This window comes from Rhinoderma darwinii, chromosome 2 (assembly GCF_050947455.1).
Source record: "Rhinoderma darwinii isolate aRhiDar2 chromosome 2, aRhiDar2.hap1, whole genome shotgun sequence".
NCBI lineage: Eukaryota > Metazoa > Chordata > Amphibia > Anura > Rhinodermatidae > Rhinoderma > Rhinoderma darwinii.
Window position 1 is genome coordinate 332,721,072 of NC_134688.1, and position 21,941 is coordinate 332,743,012.

The following is a 21,941-nucleotide window of genomic DNA, read 5'->3' on the forward strand; positions in this document are numbered from 1 at the left end:
ACCGGTGTGTCCATCACATGACCGAGAAGTAAACAATGAAGGTTCCCATTCAATGACTAGAGGCAGAGATGTTGTGTAGAATTGATACAATGAGTATATTAAAACATTGCATAACTTTTATTACCCAGTGAATAAGCTTTATTTGATGAAACCAAAAAACAAATATTAAAAATATTATCTTAAGTTTGTCTTGAAAACAAATGCTGTATTATCAGAATTGCCGCATAAGGCTTCATTCACATCTGCGTTGGGACTCCGTTCAAGGGTTCCGTCTGTCCTTTCTGTCTGGGGAACCCATAAAAGGAATCCAAACTGAAACAAAGGTTTCCGTTTGCATCACCGTTGATTTCAATGGCGACGGATGTGGTGCAAATGGTTTACTTCCGTTTGTCACTGTTGTTTAAGGGTTTCCGTCGTTTTGATGGAATGGATAACGCAGTCAACCACGGTATTGATTCCATCAACCAAACGACGGAACCCTTAAACAATGGTTTCTGTTTGTTTCCGTTTGGATTCCGTTCATGACTTCCCCCCTTGATGGAAAAGTCCGACGGAGCCCATGAACAGAGTCCCAACGAAGATGTGAACAAAGCCTTATTAAGCACTAGATTTATGGAATTTTACTGCATTAGGGTATGTTCAGGCTGGGTTCACACTACCTATTTTCAGACGTAAACGAGGCGTATTATGCCTCGTTTTACGCCTGAAAATAAGGCTACAATACGTCGGCAAACATCTGCCCATTCATCTGAATGGGTTTGCCGACGTACTGTGCAGATGACCTGTCATTTACGTGTCGTAGTTTGACAGCTGTCAAACGACGACGCGTAAAAATACAGCCTCATCAAAAGAAGTGCAGGACACTTCTTTCAGACGTAATTTGAGCCGTTCTTCATTCAACTCAATGAAGCACAGCTCAAAATTTACGGCTGTCAGAGAAGCCTCACAAAATGCGAGGTGGAGCATTTACGTCTGAAACGAGGCAGCTGTTTTCTCCTGAAAACAGTCTGTCATTTCAGCCGTAAAAGCCTGCTATCGTGTGCACATACCCTCACACGGCCAAATTTCAGACGTATACGAGGCGTATTATGCCTCGTTTTACGTCTGAAAATAGGGCTGCAATACGTCGGCAAACATCTGCCCATTCATTTGAATGGGTTTGCCGACGTACTGTGCAGACGACCTGTAATTTACGCGTCGTCGTTTGACAGCTGTCAAACGACGACGTGTAAATTTACTGCCTCGGCAAAGAAGTGCAGGGCACTTCTTTGCCACGTAATTTGAGCCGTTCTTCATTGAAATCAATGAAGCACGGCTCAAGGTTTACGAGCGTCTCAGACGCCTCGTAAATTACCAGGAGGAGCTTTTACGTGTGAAACGAGGCAGCTGTTAACAGTCTGTCTTTTCACACGTAACTGCCTCTCAGCGTGTGAACATACCCTAAGGCTGCATGCACCATGGCTCAATATAGTAGCATGTTGCACTTTTTCCCTGTGAAAAGAGAAGGTACTCTGGATGTTCAATGCATGGCATTCATCATGCACCAGGCAGCTGCTTTCCATAGAAGTCAATGATCTCCTTGTTGGCTGCATTCCTTGACTGATGGATTTCCTCCTCTGCTCTGAAAATAAGACAGATTAGAGGCCAAAACAGCAACTGCATACTCAGGGCTCAAGCACACGGCAAAACTGTGTACACATACCCTATACGGTAACACACAGAGTCCCTATCACTGAGCCAGCGACACACGTGTCCCTATTACTGAGCTGTGGGCATGTCGTGTTCCGTGTATTTTATCATAGAAGCAAATGATACTAAAGGGGAGGCAGGGTACTTTTGTAATACGGTATGCGTTAAAACATGCCACAATGTCTTTTTCTCACATATTCTGCGTGAATCCTTGAGAAAAAAAAATATGCAACCTTATATAAAATTGGAGGCATGCAGAAGTACAGTATGGGCTCTCAGCAGTCTATAGCTGCTGTATTAGAGATCCATACAACTTTTCAACACAATTACAATGAATGCATATTAGTAAATATAATTTTAGAAGATTTGCTATTATGGATACCAAGACACCAAACTAATAATAATGCAAATAATAAAAGTAATAATAATTAATATTTACTTTATGTCATGTGAACATTTTGTACAGCACTTTTAAGGGCCTGTTCACATGAGCGTTCGGCTTCCGTTCATCTGTTTCGTTCAACCTTTCCGTCAGAGGAACCGATGAACGTAAAGCTGAAAGGAAACGATTGCTTTCATTTCAGTTTGTTTCTGTGAAAAAAAACGGAAACTTTACGGAACGGAAACAAACTGAAACATACTGAAATGGAAGCATTACCTTTGAAATCAATGGTAATGCAAACGGAAGCGATAGTTTCCGTTCATCGGTCCTTCTGACGGAAAGGTTGAACGGAACCTGAACGCTGATGTGAACAGGCCCTAACTAACAATGTATGTTGCTTATGTCATTACTGTAGATACATGGTACATGTGCATGCCAACATAATACAGCTGGAGTTAACTGTGAGCGTTGTGCTGACCTCTACAATGACCTGCCCTGGAGCCCTGCTGATGAAAACAATCCAAATGTGTGCAAACGTAAGTATCCTGTACACCTCTATACAAGTGATCAGCCAGTACATTATATACAGTTTTAGCCTGGCTACAAACTAGTAAGTGAGCTCCAAATATATATATATGCATGTATGTATGTATGTATATGTATATGTATGTATATATATATATATATATATATATATATATATATATATATATATATATACTACCGTTCAAAAGTTTGGGGTCACCCAGACAATTTTGTGTTTTCCATAAAAACTCACACTTATATTTATCAAATGAGTTGCAAAATGACTAGAAAATATAGTCAAGACATTGACAAGGTTACAAATAATGATTTTTATTTCAAATAATAATTTTGCTTTCGTCAAAGAATGCTCCATTTGCAGCAATTACAGCATTGCAGACCTTTGGCACTCTAGCTGTTAATTTGCTGAGGTAATCGGGAGAAATTTCACCCCATGCTTCCAGAAGCCCCTCCCACAAGTTGGATTGGCTTGATGGGCACTTCTTGCGTACAATACGGTCAAGCTGCTCCCACAACAGCTCTATGGGGTTGAGATCTGGTGACTGCGCTGGCCACTCCATTACAGATAGAATACCAGCTGCCTGCTTCTTCCCTAAATAGTTCTTGCATAATTTGGAGGTGTGCTTTGGGTCATTGTCCTGTTGTAGGATGAAATTCGCTCCAATCAAGCGCTGTCCACAGGTTATGGCATGGCGTTGCAAAATGGAGTGATAGCCTTCCTTATTCAAAATCCCTTTTACCTTGTACAAATCTCCCACTTTACCAGCACCAAAGCAACCCCAGACCATCACATTACCTCCACCATGCTTGACAGATGGCGTCAGGCACTCTTCCAGCATCTTTTCAGTTGTTCTGCGTCTCACAAATGTTCTTCTGTGTGATCCAAACACCTCAAACTTCTATTCGTCTGTCCATAACACTTTTTTCCAAACTTCCTCTGTCCAATGTCTGTGTGCTTTTGCCCATATTAATCTTTTCCTTTTATTAGCCAGTCTCAGATATGGCTTTTTCTTTGCCACTCTGCCCTGAAGGCCAGCATCCCGGAGTCGCCTCCTCACTGTAGACGTTGACACTGGCGTTTTGCGGGTACTATTTAATGAAGCTGCCAGTTGAGGACCTGTGAGGCGTCTATTTCTCAAACTAGAGACTCTAATGTACTTGTCTTGTTGCTCAGTTGTGCAGCGGGGCCTCCCACTTCTCTTTCTACTCTGGTTAGAGCCTGTGTGTGCTGTCCTCTGAAGGGAGTAGTACACACCGTTGTAGGAAATCTTCAGTTTCTTGGCAATTTCTCGCATGGAATAGCCTTCATTTCTAAGGCTGGGTTCACACGTGGCGGAATTTCACTTAAATTCCGCTGCGGACACTCCGCAGCGTTAATCCGCAGCGGAGCCGTTTCTCCATTGACTTCCACTTTAATTTAGCAGTGTTCGTTTAGACGATGCGTAAAATTCCGCTGCGGAGCATAGGCTGCGGAGCGGAATTTGGTGTCCGCAGCATGCTCTGTCTGTTGCGGAGCAGTGGCGGACTCATGGCGGAATTTCTCCATTGACTTCAATGGAGATTCTAATTTCCGCAATGAAGTCCGCAGCTGTCATGCACATGTTATGTGTGCTGCGGATGCGTCTTGCTTTTTTAACTTGACATTTCTTCATTCTGGCTGGACCTATGTATTTCTAGGTCTACAGCCAGACTGAGGAAGTCAATGGGGCTCCCGTAATGACGGGAGCGTTGCTAGGAGACGTCTGTAAATAGTCACTGTCCAGGGTGCTGAAAGAGTTAAGCGATCGGCAGTAACTGTTTCTGCACCCGGGACAGTGACTACCGATCCCAATATACAGCAACCTGTAAAAAAATATAAGTTCATACTTACCGAGAACTCCCTGCTTCTATCTCCAGTCCGGCCTCCCAGGATGACGTTTCAGTCTAAGTGACGGCTGCAGCCAATCACAGGCTGCAGCGGTCACATGGACTGCCGCGTCATCCAGGGAGGTAGGGCTGGATGCCGAAAGAGGGACGCGTCACCAAGACAACGGCCGGTAAGTATGAAATGCGTTTACTTTCACTAGGGAAAGTGCTGTCCCTTCTCTCTATCCTGCACTGATAGAGAGAAGGGAAGCACTTTTTCCGCAGTCCGCAGCAGCTAGCCGCATCAATTTTCTGCACATTTTGGGCAGATCCGCAGCCGTAATCCGCAACCCGGATTAGGTGCGGCATTGATGCGGACAGCTGCGGAGGAAATCCGCCACGTCTGGCCGTGCCCTAAGAACAAGAATAGACTGTCGAGTTTCACATGAAAGTTCTCTTTTTCTAGCCATTTTGAGAGTTTAATCGAACCCACAAATGTAATGTTCCAGATTCTCAACTAGCTCAAAGGCAGGTCAGTTTTATAGCTCCTCTAAACAGCAAAACTGTTTACAGCGGTGCTAACATAATTGCACAAGGGTTTTCAAGTGTTTTCTAATCATCCAGTTAGCAAACACAATGTACCATTAGAACACTGGAGTGATGGTTGCTGGAAATAGGCCTCTATACACCTATGTAGATATTGCATTAAAAACCAGACGTTTGCAGCTAGAATAGTCATTTAGCACATTAACAATGTATAGAGTGTATTTCTGATTAATTTAATGTTATCTTCATTGAAAAAAACTGTGCTTTTTTTGCAAAAATAAGGAAATTTCTAAGTGACCTCAAACTTTTGAACGGTAGTGTATATATATATATATATATATATATAGCAGAAGAAAATTTGCAGCACTCCAACATGAAAAAAATGGTGGTTTATTCAATCCAAACTAACAGCAACGTTTCAATCCTACAATAGGATCTTTATCAAGCCTAGTGACACATCTACTCAGCAAGTTTATATATGTTTGAGACTCTTTTACATAATTAGTCTCATTATAAAACAATCAAATACAAAGTGTATGAAAACAAACATCATATATTGTGTACGGTATCATCATAAACATAGACATGATACAGAAAATACAGAAGTGTGTATGTGACATCGTGAATAACAATACATAATAACAAAAACATTAAAAACATTATGATTTTAATGTACACATGGAGAAATTACGTATGGATGCGATCTATGCTCTCTGCTGCGGAGTGATGATTTACTTCCGCCTCGGGGGATTACACTGATGTGTCGAATTTCAATTACCACGAGGGATGCAGCAGAGTGCTGTAACACACTTGAATGGAGTAGTTGAGTCTGAAGTTCTGATTGGTGAGTGAGGATATGCCAATGGATTTTACACCACTGCTGCATAAATGATTATAATGTAATCAGTTGTTTTTAATGTTTTTGTTATTATGTATTGTTATTCACGATGTCACATACACACTTCTGTATTTTCTGTATCATGTCTATGTTTATGATGATACCGTACACAATATATGATGTTTGTTTTCATACACTTTGTATTTGATTGTTTTATAATGAGACTAATTATGTAAAAGAGTCTCAAACATATATAAACTTGCTGAGTAGATGTGTCACTAGGCTTGATAAAGATCCTATTGTAGGATTGAAACGTTGCTGTTAGTTTGGATTGAATAAACCACCATTTTTTTCATGTTGGAGTGCTGCAAATTTTCTTCTGCTATATATCATTATACGTCCTAGGATCGGGACGTTTTGCTGGGCACCTGGTCGATTATTCATTAGTGAGTGCTGCTGTCTTCTTGTGTGCTATATCTGGATTCCATTAGCTTGCACCACGTTTTTTCAACCATCATTTACTCGTTTAACATGGAGCAGGTCAATATACCTGCTGGGAATGTTTCATCCAATACTGCTGCTGTTTTTACTGAAGAGGACATTGAAAGAATCCTGAGTGGAGCGGAGGGTGATGTGTCATTTTTAAGTGTTCCTTCTATTACTGACATCAAGAGAAATCTGGAATTTGAGTCACGACGTCTGATTAATGTTGAATTACATCTACTCACATTGGGACAATACTATAGAAACAACATGATCCCACGGGGGATGAGAATTTTACTTAAACCAACGATGCATATGCAACACGAAGAGTTCAGGAATAAAAATGAGCAACTCGCAAGCAAATATGCCTTGGAAACCATATTACTTAATATGGATTTTTTGCAGAGAGATCTGAGATCTTTAAGGGTGAAAGTACAAGATTTGGAGAACACACTCAAAACGTTGGTGCAAACTGATGATTTTAATGTACACATGGAGAAATTACGTATGACGCTCAATAAAGTGAGGATGGATATAGAAGAAACCAAAAAGAAGAAATGGTTCCGTGATCAAACAGATTATTCTATGGGACGTGTTTACACTTGGGACAATTCTCTCAATTATGCTGATGGAGCCTTTAGACGTGACAACAAAAGAAGCAATGAACCGGCTTTCAATAAAAGCGATTCCCGTAATCAATTCCATACTAAGAAATATCCTCCAAGTAATAATGAAGATTTTTTAGATTCCAGCCCACTGGACAAATCAAAAAGAAGAAAACCAGACGAGCAGGTCGTAGGAGAAGCAGAGGAAGGAAGAACCCGTTTTCAAAAATCTACTCATCAGAAAGGGCAGAAACCGGTGCAGGACAGCACCAAGAGGACTCTGCCCAAACCACAGTGGTAAATATCTCTCAACATCAATTGTCTCATACACAATTACAATTATTATCAAAAGGGTTGTCATTTTGCCCTAATCAGCATATTGATTGGTTTCAATTAGAGTTGGATATTTACAGTTTTGTCAGATCTATTAAATTGAAGGTCTGGTTTGAAACACAACCGGTTAATACAGTAATACAGGATACCCTTCCGATACTATCACTTAATAAACTGGGGTTATTTAATAAGAGTGTGTTCCAACCTCCTATAGCATCACATGCGATAGAAACCTTTAGAGAACTAGTACAGAAAGATATTGCTTTACTTAGGTCTCAAACGTGTGAATTGAGCTTTAAACAGCCTAATATGACTACTCTTGATATGGTGGCATTAGATGAGTTGATCCATAACCATGATCTCACTATAAAACCTGCTGATAAGGGTGGAGCAATCGTGGTTATGGATTCAGATATGTACTTGAGAGAATGTTACAGACAACTAGCAGATACCAATGTATATAGAGTACTAAAAAATGATCCTAGACAGGATATTTCAAAAAGAATTACTTCACTTATTAAAACAGCTCTAGATGAAGATATAATTGATCAAATGCTACATAAATTTCTCACTGTTGAATTTCCTGTTACTCCTTGCTTATATATATTACCAAAAATCCACAAAGATTTAATGAACCCACCAGGTCGCCCTATTGTATCTGGCCGGGGCTCATTAATAAGTAACATCTCTATCTTTGTGGACAAAGTGCTGAGAAATTTTGCTATTAACTCCAAATCTTATATTAGAGACACCACTGATTTTCTACAGAAATTAAAATCTATAAAACTACCAGAGGGGTCCATTTTGGTCTCCTTTGATGTTACATCTCTTTATACCTCGATTGATCACAACAAGGGTCTTGATGCTGTACGACGTAAATTATTGACTTCTGACTATGACCATGCTACTTGTGAGTTTATTATTTCATTAGTGGAACTTATTTTGACATCTAACTATTTCATATTCAAAGAGAGTTATTATATTCAGTTGAAAGGAACGGCCATGGGGTCTAACATGGCTCCCACGTACGCCAACATTTTCATGGACAACATTGAGGAGGGGTCGGTCTATGTATCCCACCACTTCTCACATGTTTTGAAGTGGTGGCGATACATAGATGACATCTTCCTCATTTGGACTGACACTGTCACTACATTAATTGATTTTCATAGGTTTCTTAATTCAATAGATGATGATATTCAATTTACGATGATACATTCTATGGATAATATCCAATTCTTGGATGTTACTGTATCTATTGTGAATAATATAATTAGAACTAAAATGTACACGAAAGAGACCGATAGGAACACTCTGTTACGATTTGATAGTTGCCATCCGAGAAGTATGGTAAGGTCCTTGCCGTACAGCCAAATGATTAGGGCCAAACGCAATACCGACAGACAGGAGGATCTTGATATATCTTTAGACACTATGGTTAGTAACTTTTTACAAAGAGGTTACCCCAAAACATTACTGTGGACACATAGAAAGAAGATTGATAATGTAGCGAGGGACAGTTTATTGCAGTCTAAAAAACCGTCAGCACATGAAAAACGGAAACGTATTCCATTTATCTCTACTTATAATGATAGGAGTGGAGACATTTCCAAAATTATGAATAGACATTGGCCAATTATTAGCAATAGTTTTGGACACATTGATGTATTGAATAATGATCCACTTATGTCCTATAGACGCCCACAAAATCTTCGAGATAGACTGGTGAAAACCAGAATGCCAGATCATAAGAAAACGACACAACCTATTTTTAAACCACTAAAACCTGGCAATATTCCATGTTACAGATGTGTTAATTGTGCTTTGATGTGCAAAGGGGAATTTTTTAGACATCCGTTGACTGGACAACAGTTTAAAATTAAACACAATTTCACCTGTGACTCAGAGTGGGTCATATATGTGCTATGGTGTCCCTGTGGCCTCCTTTATGTGGGTGAAACCACCTGTTCCTTTAAAACTCGTCTAAACAATCACCGTTTTTCTATACGTAAAAAGAAACTTGATTTACCTGTAGCTAAACATTTTTCGGAACATGGTCACAATGAAAGGGATCTAACATTTATGATTCTGGACCATGTTCCTCCATTACAATTTGGCGGTGATCGCCATCTGGTTTTACACAAAAAAGAATTAAGATGGATTTTTTTACTGAACTCCTTAAAACCTTGTGGACTTAATGTAGAATTTGTTGTAGATAGAATAGCCTTATGAGCTCCGTTCCCTCGTGTTCTCTTGATGTTCTCTTCAGTATGATGATTGTTGACACATTAATATCAATATCTATATCTCATATTTACTGTCAATGTCTTATAAATACTAAAAACAATTATGTTTTGTATTTTTTTAGATTGGAATACCACTCCCAACAGAACTTCGGAACTTCTTTAATTATTTTTCAATGTTATTGTACTATGATATTTGACGGGGCTATGTTCAATGCATCAAGTCTTATTGCATCAATAAAATATGTTTATTATTTGTTGAATTGTTTCTAGTCTCCTATTAGGTTTCTAAGTGATAGAGAGATATTAAAAGCGAGAGGGATTCTCATGCATTCTTTTGTCTTATGATATATCATATCACTAGTGTGATAATATGGGTCCGTTACACGTATGAGGATAATGTGACATCCTGGACACGTGAAGACGTGTCTATGTGGTCCCATAACTCTGGGAACAAGATCGTTCTGAGTACTTGGTTGTATACAGAGGTCTTTGAACCCACGTGTGGATCATCTTTAAAAGCCGATATAAAGCTACTTTTAGATATTCCTAATATCTCCATCACTTACTATAGGGAGCATTTACTAATATATCTGTATTTTTTACATTCATGACTTTTTGACTGACATAGCCGTGTCAATGGATGTTTATAGTAATGTTACAGCAGTTGCTTAGCAACTTACGATGCCATGATACATGGGGCTACTCAGTGGAACGCATTGACACGCATTACATCATATGGATGCGATCTATGCTCTCTGCTGCGGAGTGATGATTTACTTCCGCCTCGGGGGATTACACTGATGTGTCGAATTTCAATTACCACGAGGGATGCAGCAGAGTGCTGTAACACACTTGAATGGAGTAGTTGAGTCTGAAGTTCTGATTGGTGAGTGAGGATATGCCAATGGATTTTACACCACTGCTGCATAAATGATTATAATGTAATCAGTTGTTTTTAATGTTTTTGTTATTATGTATTGTTATTCACGATGTCACATACACACTTCTGTATTTTCTGTATCATGTCTATGTTTATGATGATACCGTACACAATATATGATGTTTGTTTTCATACACTTTGTATTTGATTGTTTTATAATGAGACTAATTATGTAAAAGAGTCTCAAACATATATAAACTTGCTGAGTAGATGTGTCACTAGGCTTGATAAAGATCCTATTGTAGGATTGAAACGTTGCTGTTAGTTTGGATTGAATAAACCACCATTTTTTTCATGTTGGAGTGCTGCAAATTTTCTTCTGCTATATATCATTATACGTCCTAGGATCGGGACGTTTTGCTGGGCACCTGGTCGATTATTCATTAGTGAGTGCTGCTGTCTTCTTGTGTGCTATATATATATATATATATATATATATATATATATGTATATATATATATATATATATACATATATATATATTTATTTATTTTTATTTTCGTTTTGCTCATTTACACTGAACAATTATTGTTATCAATACCTTGGATTGCTTAGAACTGAATCATTACGTGTATGTCATATATTCATAGGATTTGCCTTGATTTGTACTTCACCCTGCAAAAGGTGATCAGTAAGCTAGTTATCTACTTTATTTTTATCGGGAATGCTTTTCTTTTCACATAACTACATCAATGCTTCTTATCTATTTCATTGTCTTTGTCCAGGACTAAGCCTTAGGCTATGTTCACACGGAGTATTTTGGAGGAGGAATATCTGCCTCAAAATTCCGTTTGGAACTTTGAGGCAGATTTTCCTCTCCCTGCACGCCGATTTTCGCGGCGATTTTCGCGCCGTTTTTCGCCCGCGGCCATTGAGCGCCGCGGGCATAAAACACAGTGAAATACGCTTTCTCTGCCTCCCATTGAAGTCAATGGGAGGTCAGAGGCGTAAACGCCCGAAGATAGAGCATGTCGCTTCTTTTTCCCGCGAGGCAGTTTTACTGCTCGCGGGAAAAAGACGCCGACGCCTCCCATTGAAATCAATGGGAGGTGTTTTCGGGCCGTTTTTGCCGAGTTTTGCGACGCGGTTTCCGCGTCAAAAAACTCGGCAAAATACTCCTTGTGAACATAGCCTAAAGGGGTTTTTACACTGGATGATTATCACTCACAGAACACTCGTTGCTGATAATTGCCCTGTGTAAACAGGGGAACCATCAGCAGATGAACGAGCAAAGACTCGATCATCTGCTGGTCGTATCGTTTTAAAAAAGTGAAATATTATTGTTGTCGGCAGCACATCTGTAAACAGGGAGACGCGCTGCCGACATGATAATAATGTATGGGAACTAGCGATCGGAGTAACGAGCGCTCGTCCCCATCCATAGCTCCGTGTCACAGGAGCAAACGAGCGCCGATCAACGATGTCTCGTTGATCGGCGCTTGCTGCACTGGCCTCTTATCGGTATAAAAGTTGATTCGGCAGCAGCATCAGCGTTTGCAGGTAAGATCGACTTACCTGCAAACGCTGATGCTGCTGCAGAATCAACTGTAGCCTCTGGTGCCGATGTGGCCGTCACGATGCAGGACCTGTGAGTGACGTCACAGATCTGCACTGTCACAAGCTGGGCGTTCTGAAGAGAAGAGGATGTTACTTCTCTTCAGAGCGCCCAGCTAGTGAAAGTATTAAAAACGCCCCGATGTACGCACATAATACACGCCCACTTGGACTTTTACTTTTAAACACACCCACTTGGACTTTTGCAAGCCTCATTTGCATAACTACAAAAACGGTCATAACTTGGCCAAAAATGCTCGTTTTTTTAAAATAAAAACGTTACTGTAATCTACATTGCAGCGCCTATCTGCTGCAATAGTAGATAGGGGTTGCAAAATCTGGGGACAGAGCCTCTTTAAATGAAATAATGCAAGTTCTTGCATTCTTTTACAAATAATTTACTAGTAGTAGAGGGATAAAGCAACATAATGTAGGTGTCCTCCTAAAGTAGAAGAGAAACAATACATGTATCCTTCTGCCATAGTCTATTAAACACGCTCTACCATTCGAGACCATCAAAAATGGATCATTCAACCTATATAAAATGTTGCTATAAAGAAGTCACCTGAATGCTTACAAGGTAGTAACTGCATTGATAGTTAATAAAAAAAAAAAGCCAGACCTTGTTCTCTAATCCCCTCAGCTGTAGTCATACCTGTAGACATAGATATTAACATTTACAGACATTTATCATTATGACTTTCAGAGTAGTCTGACCTTTCTGATGTCAGATGTACTTTACTGAATCTGCCATCCAAATTATTTATGAATTTCTAGGCTCCAAAAACTCCAGTCAACTCCTTGTGTGGAGCGTTTTCTCTAGATGAGACATAAAAATAGTGGAACTTCCCCATAGCTGTAAGGGTATGTGCACACGGTAGCAGGCTTTTACGGCTGAAATGACAGACTGTTTTCAGGAGAAAACAGCTGCCTCGTTTCAGACGTAAATGCTCCACCTCGCATTTTGCGAGGCTTCTCTGACAGCCGTAAATTTTGAGCTGTGCTTCATTGAGTTGAATGAAGAACGGCTCAAATTACGTCTGAAAGAAGTGTCCTGCATATAATGTATATAAGTGTCCTGCATATAATGTATATAAGTGTCCTGCACTTCTTTTGATGAGGCTGTATTTTTACGCGTCGTCGTTTGACAGCTGTCAAACTACGACACGTAAATGACAGGTCATCTGCACAGTACGTCGGCAAACCCATTCAGATGAATGGGCAGATGTTTGCCGACGTATTGTAGCCTTATTTTCAGGCGTAAAACGAGGCATAATACGCCTCGTTTACGTCTGAAAATAGGTCGTGTGAACCCAGCCTAAGGAACACTCCTTCTGATGGGCTGTACTGTATCATAACAGTTTACAAGGGCTCATTGACCTTTAATTAAATACTCACCTCATCTCTTAGATATAGAAATGCAGACATGGAGATGACATATTTAATACAGTCTGTTATCACCACCTTGTGGCAAGCTCTATAAACTGTAATCCAACATGGGATGTCTGTGTGCTGTAATGTCAACAGCTTTAAATTTGTATGTTAATGTTGCATTTTATATTAAAGTGCCCCAACAGGACGCAAAATGAATAGATCGACAACGATCATTGTAATTTCACTGCTATTATTACAAATATTACAATATGTTACATTTCTTATTGATCACCTGCCTCATTGTTTGAAATCTCAAACTGTACGGCAAAGTTCTGGTACTGGATGACTTATTGTAATATTGGTTAGTCATTTATATTGTATTTATTGTGATATGCTATTTTCATCTATTAATAATTCATTTTTCTTGCCTCATGACAGGCTGTAACTGCAACAATCACTCTGACAAATGCCACTTTGACCCTGCGGTGTATGAAGCCAGTGGTAGAGAGAGTGGAGGTGTTTGTGAGGATTGTGCTGATGGCACTACCGGGAAGAACTGCGAGAGGTGCAAGTCTGACTATTATAGGAAACCAAATCAGGACATGAGCAACAGGGATGCCTGCATCTGTGAGTCCCTTATTTATAATCCATAGGTGTGAATTTGTTCAGGACAAAAAGTAGATGTCTTCCATTGGTAACCAGTTTGGAGTTTCTGAACTAAGACACTATGGAGGGAATTATTAAAATTTCTACGCTGGTTTTCCGGCGTAGAAAAGTAGCGAATGCATCAAAAGTCGCAATTTGCAGCGGCCTGACAAATTTACTATAAATGACGGCAGAAGTGGTCATAAATTTTTCCAGAAATCTGCGCTAGCTTGATGCTGGCATAGATTTCCCTTTCAGGCACACGAACAGCCAAAAATAAGCCAAATTTAATTAGATGCGTGCTCTTGATAATAAATTAGGCGCATCATTATTCCAGCTATCTTTATATTAAGACTTAATAAATCTCCCCCTATAACGCATGGGGGGAAGGTAAAAAAAAAATCTGTGCAACAACATTCAACTTTGCAAGCTTTCAGTTATCACAAATCTGATTAAACAACAGTAAAATAAAAATTAAATTATACAAATCAGAGCTATTATAGGGGCTCGTCCACACGCTGCGGAATTGCCGCTTTTTTTCCTGACGGAATTCCAGACGGAAAAAACACAGCAGAATACTGTGGCAGCATAGTGGATGAGATTTAACAAGTCTCATCCACACGCTGCGAAAAAAATTCAGAGCAGAAATTGACCTTCGGTGCGTATTTTTCAGACTGCAGCATGTCAATTCCTGCTGCGGAAAGTGGCCAGAATTTCTGTGTTTTTCAGAGGAGATGTCACCATCTCCGAGCATTGTGAAAAACAGAGCAAAATACGCACCATTTTCTGCCATAAAAACCGCAGGAAATGGTGCGTTTTTGCCACAGCGGAATGTCTGCGTTTTTCATCGTAATTGCTGCTGAAATTTTCTGCAGCAGTTAAGTTGTGTGTGGACAAGCCCTAGGTGTGACAGAGACTTTGTGCAATTTAGAACATTTAATAATGAACTTTAAAGAGGATCTGTCACCAGTTTATTAATGCCCTATCTCCTAACTAATTTAATAGGCGCTATGATGCTGATAACTACAGTATTTTTTGGGTTTTTTAAAATGTTTATTTGCAAAGTTATGTGCATTTTTCTAATTATGGGGATTTGGCTATAATAGCCTAATGGGAGGTAACTCTTTCTTTTCACTCAGGGCCGTGTAATGTTTTCTGTATGACGCTGTCCAATCAGTCCTACAGTTCTCCTCTTCCCAGCCCAGCAACACAGCGTGATTATATAGTATACAGCTTCTATTCCCGACTGTGTTTTCAACTGGTGATACCAGAACCACTGTTCTAGGTACAGGGCCGGCCTTAGGATAGATGGCGACCCGTGCAAAATTATCTTTCGAAGCCCCACCCCATCATAAAAAAGATGTCCCATAATAAAAGCATAATGCCCCCCACAGTATAATTCCCTGTATAGTGCACCCACACAGTATAATGCCCCTTTAGTGCCCCCCATACAGTATAATAATAATATTTAATAATATATTATAACTCCTTCAAGGACACAGTATTTTGCCCTCTGATTGTGCCCACACAGTATTATGCCCCCTAAGTGCCCCCCACACACACACACACACACACACACACACACACACAGTATATTACCCCCTGTAGTACCCCTACAGAGTATAATGCCCGCTTAGTGGCCACCACACAGTATAATGCCCCCCTTCCCTGGCTGCCACACACAGCCCCCCTTGTAGATAGTGCCCCCCTGTAAATTGTGCCATACAGACTCCCTGTAGACAGTGCCATAATCCCCCACCTCCTTCTTGTAGATCGTGCCATATAGCCCCCCACCTCCCCCTTGTACACAGTGCCCACAACCCCAAAAATTTTTATTCACCTAGGCCCCGTTTCCACGATGAACTGGGCTGCTCCACGACGGGTTCCTTGCGTAGGTCAGCGTGATCCTGTAGCCTATTACAGAGTTTTCTGACCTTTTCGGACTTGAACACCACTGGAAAAATAAAATTTTCTCAGGTCACCTCTAACAAAAATTGTTTCGAGAAAGACAGAAAAAAAAATAAAAAAACTACACTCTTAGGGTATGTCCACACAGCGTTTTTTGTAAGGCAAAAAAAATCAGACTCAAAATTCCTTTAGGAATTTTGAAGCAGATTTTGAATTGACAACGTTGTTTGACTTTTTTTTTGTCATTTTTTTTAAGCCGTTGAAGCTAATTCAAAAGACACAGGCAAAAAAAGCTCTAAACGAGCGTCACAGGCATTTTCAGCCTCATATTCATTTCAATTGGAGCTTAGAGGTGGAAACCACTTGAAGACTATCAGACCCCCACCCACAGTAAAATGACCATCAGCCAATCACTCACAGTAAAATAACCATCAGCCTGCCACTCACAGTAAAATTACTATCAGCCTGCTACTCACAGTAAAATGACAATCAGCCCCCCACTCACAGTAAAATGACCATCAGACCGCCACTCACAGTAAAATGACTATCAGCCCCCCACTCACAGTAAAATGATTATCAGGCCGCCACTCACAGATTCCCCCTGTAGATAGTGCTACACAGCCCCCTTGTAGGTAGTGCCACACAGCCCCCTGTAGATAGTGACACACAGCCCCTTGTAGGTAGCGCCAGACAGCCCCCAGTAAGTAGTGCCACACAGCCCCCTGTACGTAGTGCCACACAGCCCCCTGTAGATAGTGCCACACAGCCCCCTGTAGATAGTGCCACACAGCTCCCCTGTAGGAAGTGCCACACAGCCCCCTTGTAGGTAGTGCCACACAGCCCCCTTGTAGGTAGTGCCACACAGCCCCCTTGTAGGTAGTGCCACACAGCCCCCTGTAGGTAGTGCCACACAGTGCCCTGGTATGTAGTGCCACACAGCCCCCTGGTATGTAGTGCCACACAGCCCCCTGGTAGGTAGTGCCACACAGCCCCCTGGTAGTTAGTGCCACACAGCCCCCTGGTAGTTAGTGCCACACAGCCCCCTGGTAGGTAGTGCCACACAGCCCCCTGGTAGGTAGTGCCACACAGCCCCCTGGTAGGTAGTGCCACACAGCCCCCTTCTAGGTGGTGCCACACAGCCCCCTTGTAGGTAGTGCCACACAGGCCCCTTGTAGGTAGTGCCACACAGGCCCCTTGTAGGTAGTGCCACACAGCCCTCTTGTAGGTAGTGCCACACAGCCCCCTTGTAGGTAGTGCCACACAGCCCCCTTGTAGGTAGTGACACACAACCCCCTTGTAGGTAGTGCCACACAGCCCCCTTGTAGTTAGTGCCACACAGCCCCCTTGTAGGTAGTGCCACACAGTCCCCTTGTAGGTAGTGCCACACAGCCCACAGGCCCCTTGCAGATAGCACCCCCCTTCTTGTAGATAGCGCCACTGTAGCTCCCTAAAGGAGCGGAATCCCCCTGTGGCCCCCAGTGACATCAAGGGCTTCTCCTGGACTGGAATCATCGGTCACAGAGTCGGCAGCGCTGTGGATGGGGATTCCGCTACAGGAGTTATCCCTGATGTCACTGTCCATATATTGACAGAGACATCAAGCGGCTGCCATGCCTGCTACAGCCGTAGCGACGCCACTGAGTGAAGAAGCGCTCGGGCAGAAAGGCCGATGCCAGGCGCTTCTGAAACAAGCAAGGGAAGTGAGCCAGCGCAGCGCCCCCTTCCACCTGCTGGAGTGAAGCGCCCTGTGCAATGGCACAGGTCGCACACCCCTAAGGCCAACCCTGACTAGGTAGTCCACAGCCCAAGATTTGACAGTTTTAAGTGATCCCACTTCCCTCCAGCCTCAGTCTCTGACACTGTGCGTGAAGCAGCTTCATGCTGATAGGACAGTGTCAGAGGCTGTGATGTAGCTCCATCTCAGGAGAATATCAATATGAGAGACTAGACATGGACCACACATCCGCTTGTAATACATTGATCTATAGCAGCTAGGCAAAAATTTATAAATATGAACATGCTTTGTTAACATTTTGATCAAATTGTATAAGCCCACTTGCGAACTCTCAAAAAGTGTGTCCCTACTCTACTGGTTGCAGCACCGCGTGGCGGTCGCTGCCACTGCAACACCACTCCTGCAGAGGGAGCATCCCAGAGGCCCAAAAGCACCCATGCTGTCGTTCCACGCCAATCTTCCTTGGCTCTGAGCCACATCCCCCACAAGTGCAGCACCACAGCGACAGACACAAACACACAGTACCACAACATGTGTACAGATTGAACAAGCTCACCTTTCCATGGTTCTCCACATCAGGAGAATCGCTGGTGTTGACACCCACTTGTCAAGTATAGCCTCATTTACATATTTAGAAAAACGCTCCTAACTTTTATAATATTATAATAATTTTGGGACACGATTTTCAATAACATTATCAGTGTGACAGCGCCTATTAGAATAGCCAAGAGATAGGGCATTACTAAACTAGTGACAGATCCTCTTTAAATTATAACTAAAATGTTAAGTTATATTTTTCAATTTTTTTTTCATAAGAGCAGAGAAATAGCATTCAATAACTAATTAATAAAAATGTATAGTGTTCAAAAATATGAAGATATATTTAACTTGCTGGAATGAGGACAGTTAAAGCACTAAACATTTTCTCTCTCTCTCTCTCTCTCTCTCTCTCCATCTCCCTCTCGCTCTCTTTTTGAGGCATTTTTCATAGTGTCAATGGAAAATCAGCTCCAAAAACGCCTCAAGAAGTGACATGCAATTTTTTTTTTCGAGGCGTTTTTTTAATTCAGCAGCAAAAAATGACACCTCATGTGAACAGCACAGTCTATTTCCCATTGAATTTAAGGGTAAGCTGTTTGTAGGCGTTTTACTGGTGTTTTTCCAGGTGTAAGACGTTTATGCTCAGAAATACGTCTGTAAAAAGTACGTGTGAATACTCTGACACTACAAAAAACACCTCAAAATAGCCTCACAATAAGCTTCAAATTAAAAAAATGCCATTTTCAGGTTCAAAAACACCTTGAAATCAGAGGATGTTTTTCCATTGAAAACACAGATTTTCTAAAACAGATTTGTATTTTGTTCGTAATACGACTTTTTACTTTAATGTTTTTCATCTTTCTTTTTATGTTTGTTAAAAGCATGAATGTTTTATCTATTTTTTAGCATGTGATTGTGATCCGGAGGGCAGTGTAGAAGGTGGCAGCTGTAACCCTATGAATGGAAAATGTATATGTAAAGAAAACATTGGAGGAGAGCGCTGTGATCAATGCAAACCAGGATATTACCAATTAAGTGCTGCCAACCCACAGGGTTGTACTAGTAAGTAGTATAGACCTTTATCTATATGGTATTCAACACGATATGGATTTTCTTTCTGTTTCTCATAGCACAATGAACAGGGCAAGGGGCAAACTAGGCAATTGCCCATGGCCCACATTCCCTCAGGGGCCCACTGACAGAGATATACTTGATACCTCTTTCCTTTTGGGCCCGGTCGCACCCCATTGTATAGTATTATTGGTAATATTGGTCTTTGTATAGTGAATAGATGTGTTTAGTAACAGTATGTAGGTAATATTTAATCTCTGTATGGTGGAAATATTTGATCCTAGTATAGTTGTATGATTTAATAACTATATGTATATAGATTATTTTTTTGTGTATGAGAGGGGACATATGCTTCGTGGCTTGCAACCCTCATGGACGCACTAGAAATCAGCGCTGTAGCTTTTTGTACACCCGCCTTTTGAATTGACTGCATCGTTGAAACAATAACTCAGCTTTTGGGGACCCAATTTTAATTTTGCCCAGGGCCACACTCTTTCTAAAACTGGCCTTGACAATGAAAAATGTAGCAGATATAAATATGTAGCTACCCACTGTTAATTTTAAAATCCACCAGAGGGCAGTAATTGTCATTGAAAAAGAAATACACAGCTTAACACAATAGTTTTAAACTGTAAAAGTTACTTAGGGCTCTGATTTTTATATAGTTTATTTTATATTTTTTACTTTAAGAATTAGAATACTTTTGAATAGCTGTTTTTGTATTATACACAGTTCAGCCACAACCTAAAAACCACTGACAGGTGAAGTGAATAACATTGATTATCTCATTACCAAGGCATATGTCAAGGGGTGGGAGATATTAGGCAACAAGTGAACAGTCAGTTCTTAAAGTTGATGCGTTTGAAAGCAGGAAAAATGGGCAAGCATATGAATCTGAGTGACTTTGCCAAGGGCCAAATTGTGATGGCTAGACGACTGGGTCAGAACATCTCCAAAACAGCAGTAGTTATTTCCTACTAAAAGTTGTCCAAGGAAGGACAACCGGTGAACTGGCGACAGGGTCATGGAGTCCCAATGCTTAATGATGGGCGTTGGGAGCGAAGGCTAGCCTTTCTGGTTTGATCCTTACAGAAGTGCTACTATAGCACAATTTGGGGAAAAAGTAAATGTTGACTATAATACAAATGTCAGTACACAGAGTACATCATAGCTTGCTGCATTTTGGGCTGCATAGCCGCAGACCAGTCAGAGTGCCTATACTGACCACTGCCGAAAACATCTACAATTGGCACGTGAACATCAGAACAGGACTATGGAGCAATGGAAGAAAGTGACTGGTCTGATGAATCACGTTTTCTTTTGCATCATGTGGATGGCTGGGTGTGTGTACGTTGCTTTCCTGGGTAAGAGATGGCACCGGACGCACTATGGGATGAAGGCAAGCTGGTGGAGGCAGTGTGATGCTTATGGCAATGCTCTACTGGGAACCTTATATACTGGCATTAATGTGGATATTACTTTGATACATACCTCCTACCTAAACATGGGCCAAGTACACCCTTTCATGGCGATGGTATTCCCTAATGGCAGTGACCTCTTTCAGCTGGATAATGTGCCCTGCCACACTGCAAAAATTTTCAGTAATGGTTTGAGAAACTTGACAAACAGTTCAAGGTGTCGACTCCCCAGATCTCAATTCGATCGAGCATCTGTGGGATGCGCTGAAAAGTCCAACCCCGCAAATTACACGACTTATAGGATCTGCTGCTAACGTCTTGGTGCCAGATACCCCAGGACACCTTCAGGAGTCTTGTGGAATCCATTCCTTGACATGCCAAAGTTGTTTTGGTGGGACAAAGAGGACCTTCACAATATTAGGCAGGTGGTTTTAATGTTATGGCTAATCGGTGTAAAATGTGAAATCAGCAATTCAAACATAAATATAGCTTTCTTCTTTCAGCCTTCACATGGCTTAGCTTCCAATAAAGATGCTGTTTTTTCAATCAACTGTCTTTTTTAGGTTAGTTTAGTTTAAAGTAGCCCAAAAAATTAGTCCTCAACTGGTAGTGAGTTCCATAGTTTGAGGGAGATTGCATTTCTAAACTGATGTTGTCTGAGGGACTGAAGGCAGATACATTTGCTATTTATTTTCCTTTTTACGTCACTCCCTATCGCCAGGTAGTTTTTTTTTTTCAAACTCACACATTAGAATCAATTTCATAGGAAGTCATTTAACCTATCAGTATGATTTTTGAAGTGACAGAGAAAACACTTATGCAGGGAGAACATACAAACTCCATAATAGATGTGTCTAGGACCCCAGTGCTGCAAGCCAACAGTGCTAACCCCTGAGCCTATGTTCTGGTGAAATGCAGTACTCCTGAATTCAGATGTCAAACCATGACGAAGAAAACTAGAGTATAAGATTTGTAACGTAAGTGTTGGTAGTTTTGTGTAACAAAAGCCAAATAGAATTTTAAATTTAGTCTTTAACTCAAAATACTCAGTAGGTTTACCGTTATTTAACAACTCCCAGAACATGACACCAAAAGACAGACTCGGCCTGCATTGCAGCGTAGGCTCTACTACATCCATACATTAGATATGCCATGTTCACTAAATGCTAAGTCTCACTCACAAGGTAATATTTCATCAACATTTATATGGTTTGTAGAGACCTGGGTTACAGTTTAATCAATGCAT

General features: G+C 41.0%; 2 protein-coding genes across 2 annotated transcripts in view; both read left to right on the forward strand.

Annotated features, from left to right (window-relative positions):
* Positions 1 to 21,941, forward strand: part of LAMB3 (laminin subunit beta 3) — a 91,566-nt gene that overhangs the window by 44,708 nt on the left and 24,917 nt on the right. The window contains exons 9-11 of the mRNA XM_075853677.1: positions 2,487 to 2,607; positions 13,817 to 14,005; positions 19,113 to 19,268. Of these exons, the coding sequence (XP_075709792.1) occupies positions 2,487 to 2,607; positions 13,817 to 14,005; positions 19,113 to 19,268 (466 nt within the window). The remainder of the gene's footprint in view (positions 1 to 2,486; positions 2,608 to 13,816; positions 14,006 to 19,112; positions 19,269 to 21,941) is intronic.
* On the forward strand, positions 6,141 to 9,713 carry LOC142743183 (uncharacterized). The gene is made up of 2 exons (XM_075853678.1): positions 6,141 to 7,228; positions 9,633 to 9,713. Coding segments are annotated over exons 1-2 (855 nt in total). The 5' UTR covers positions 6,141 to 6,374; the 3' UTR covers positions 9,634 to 9,713.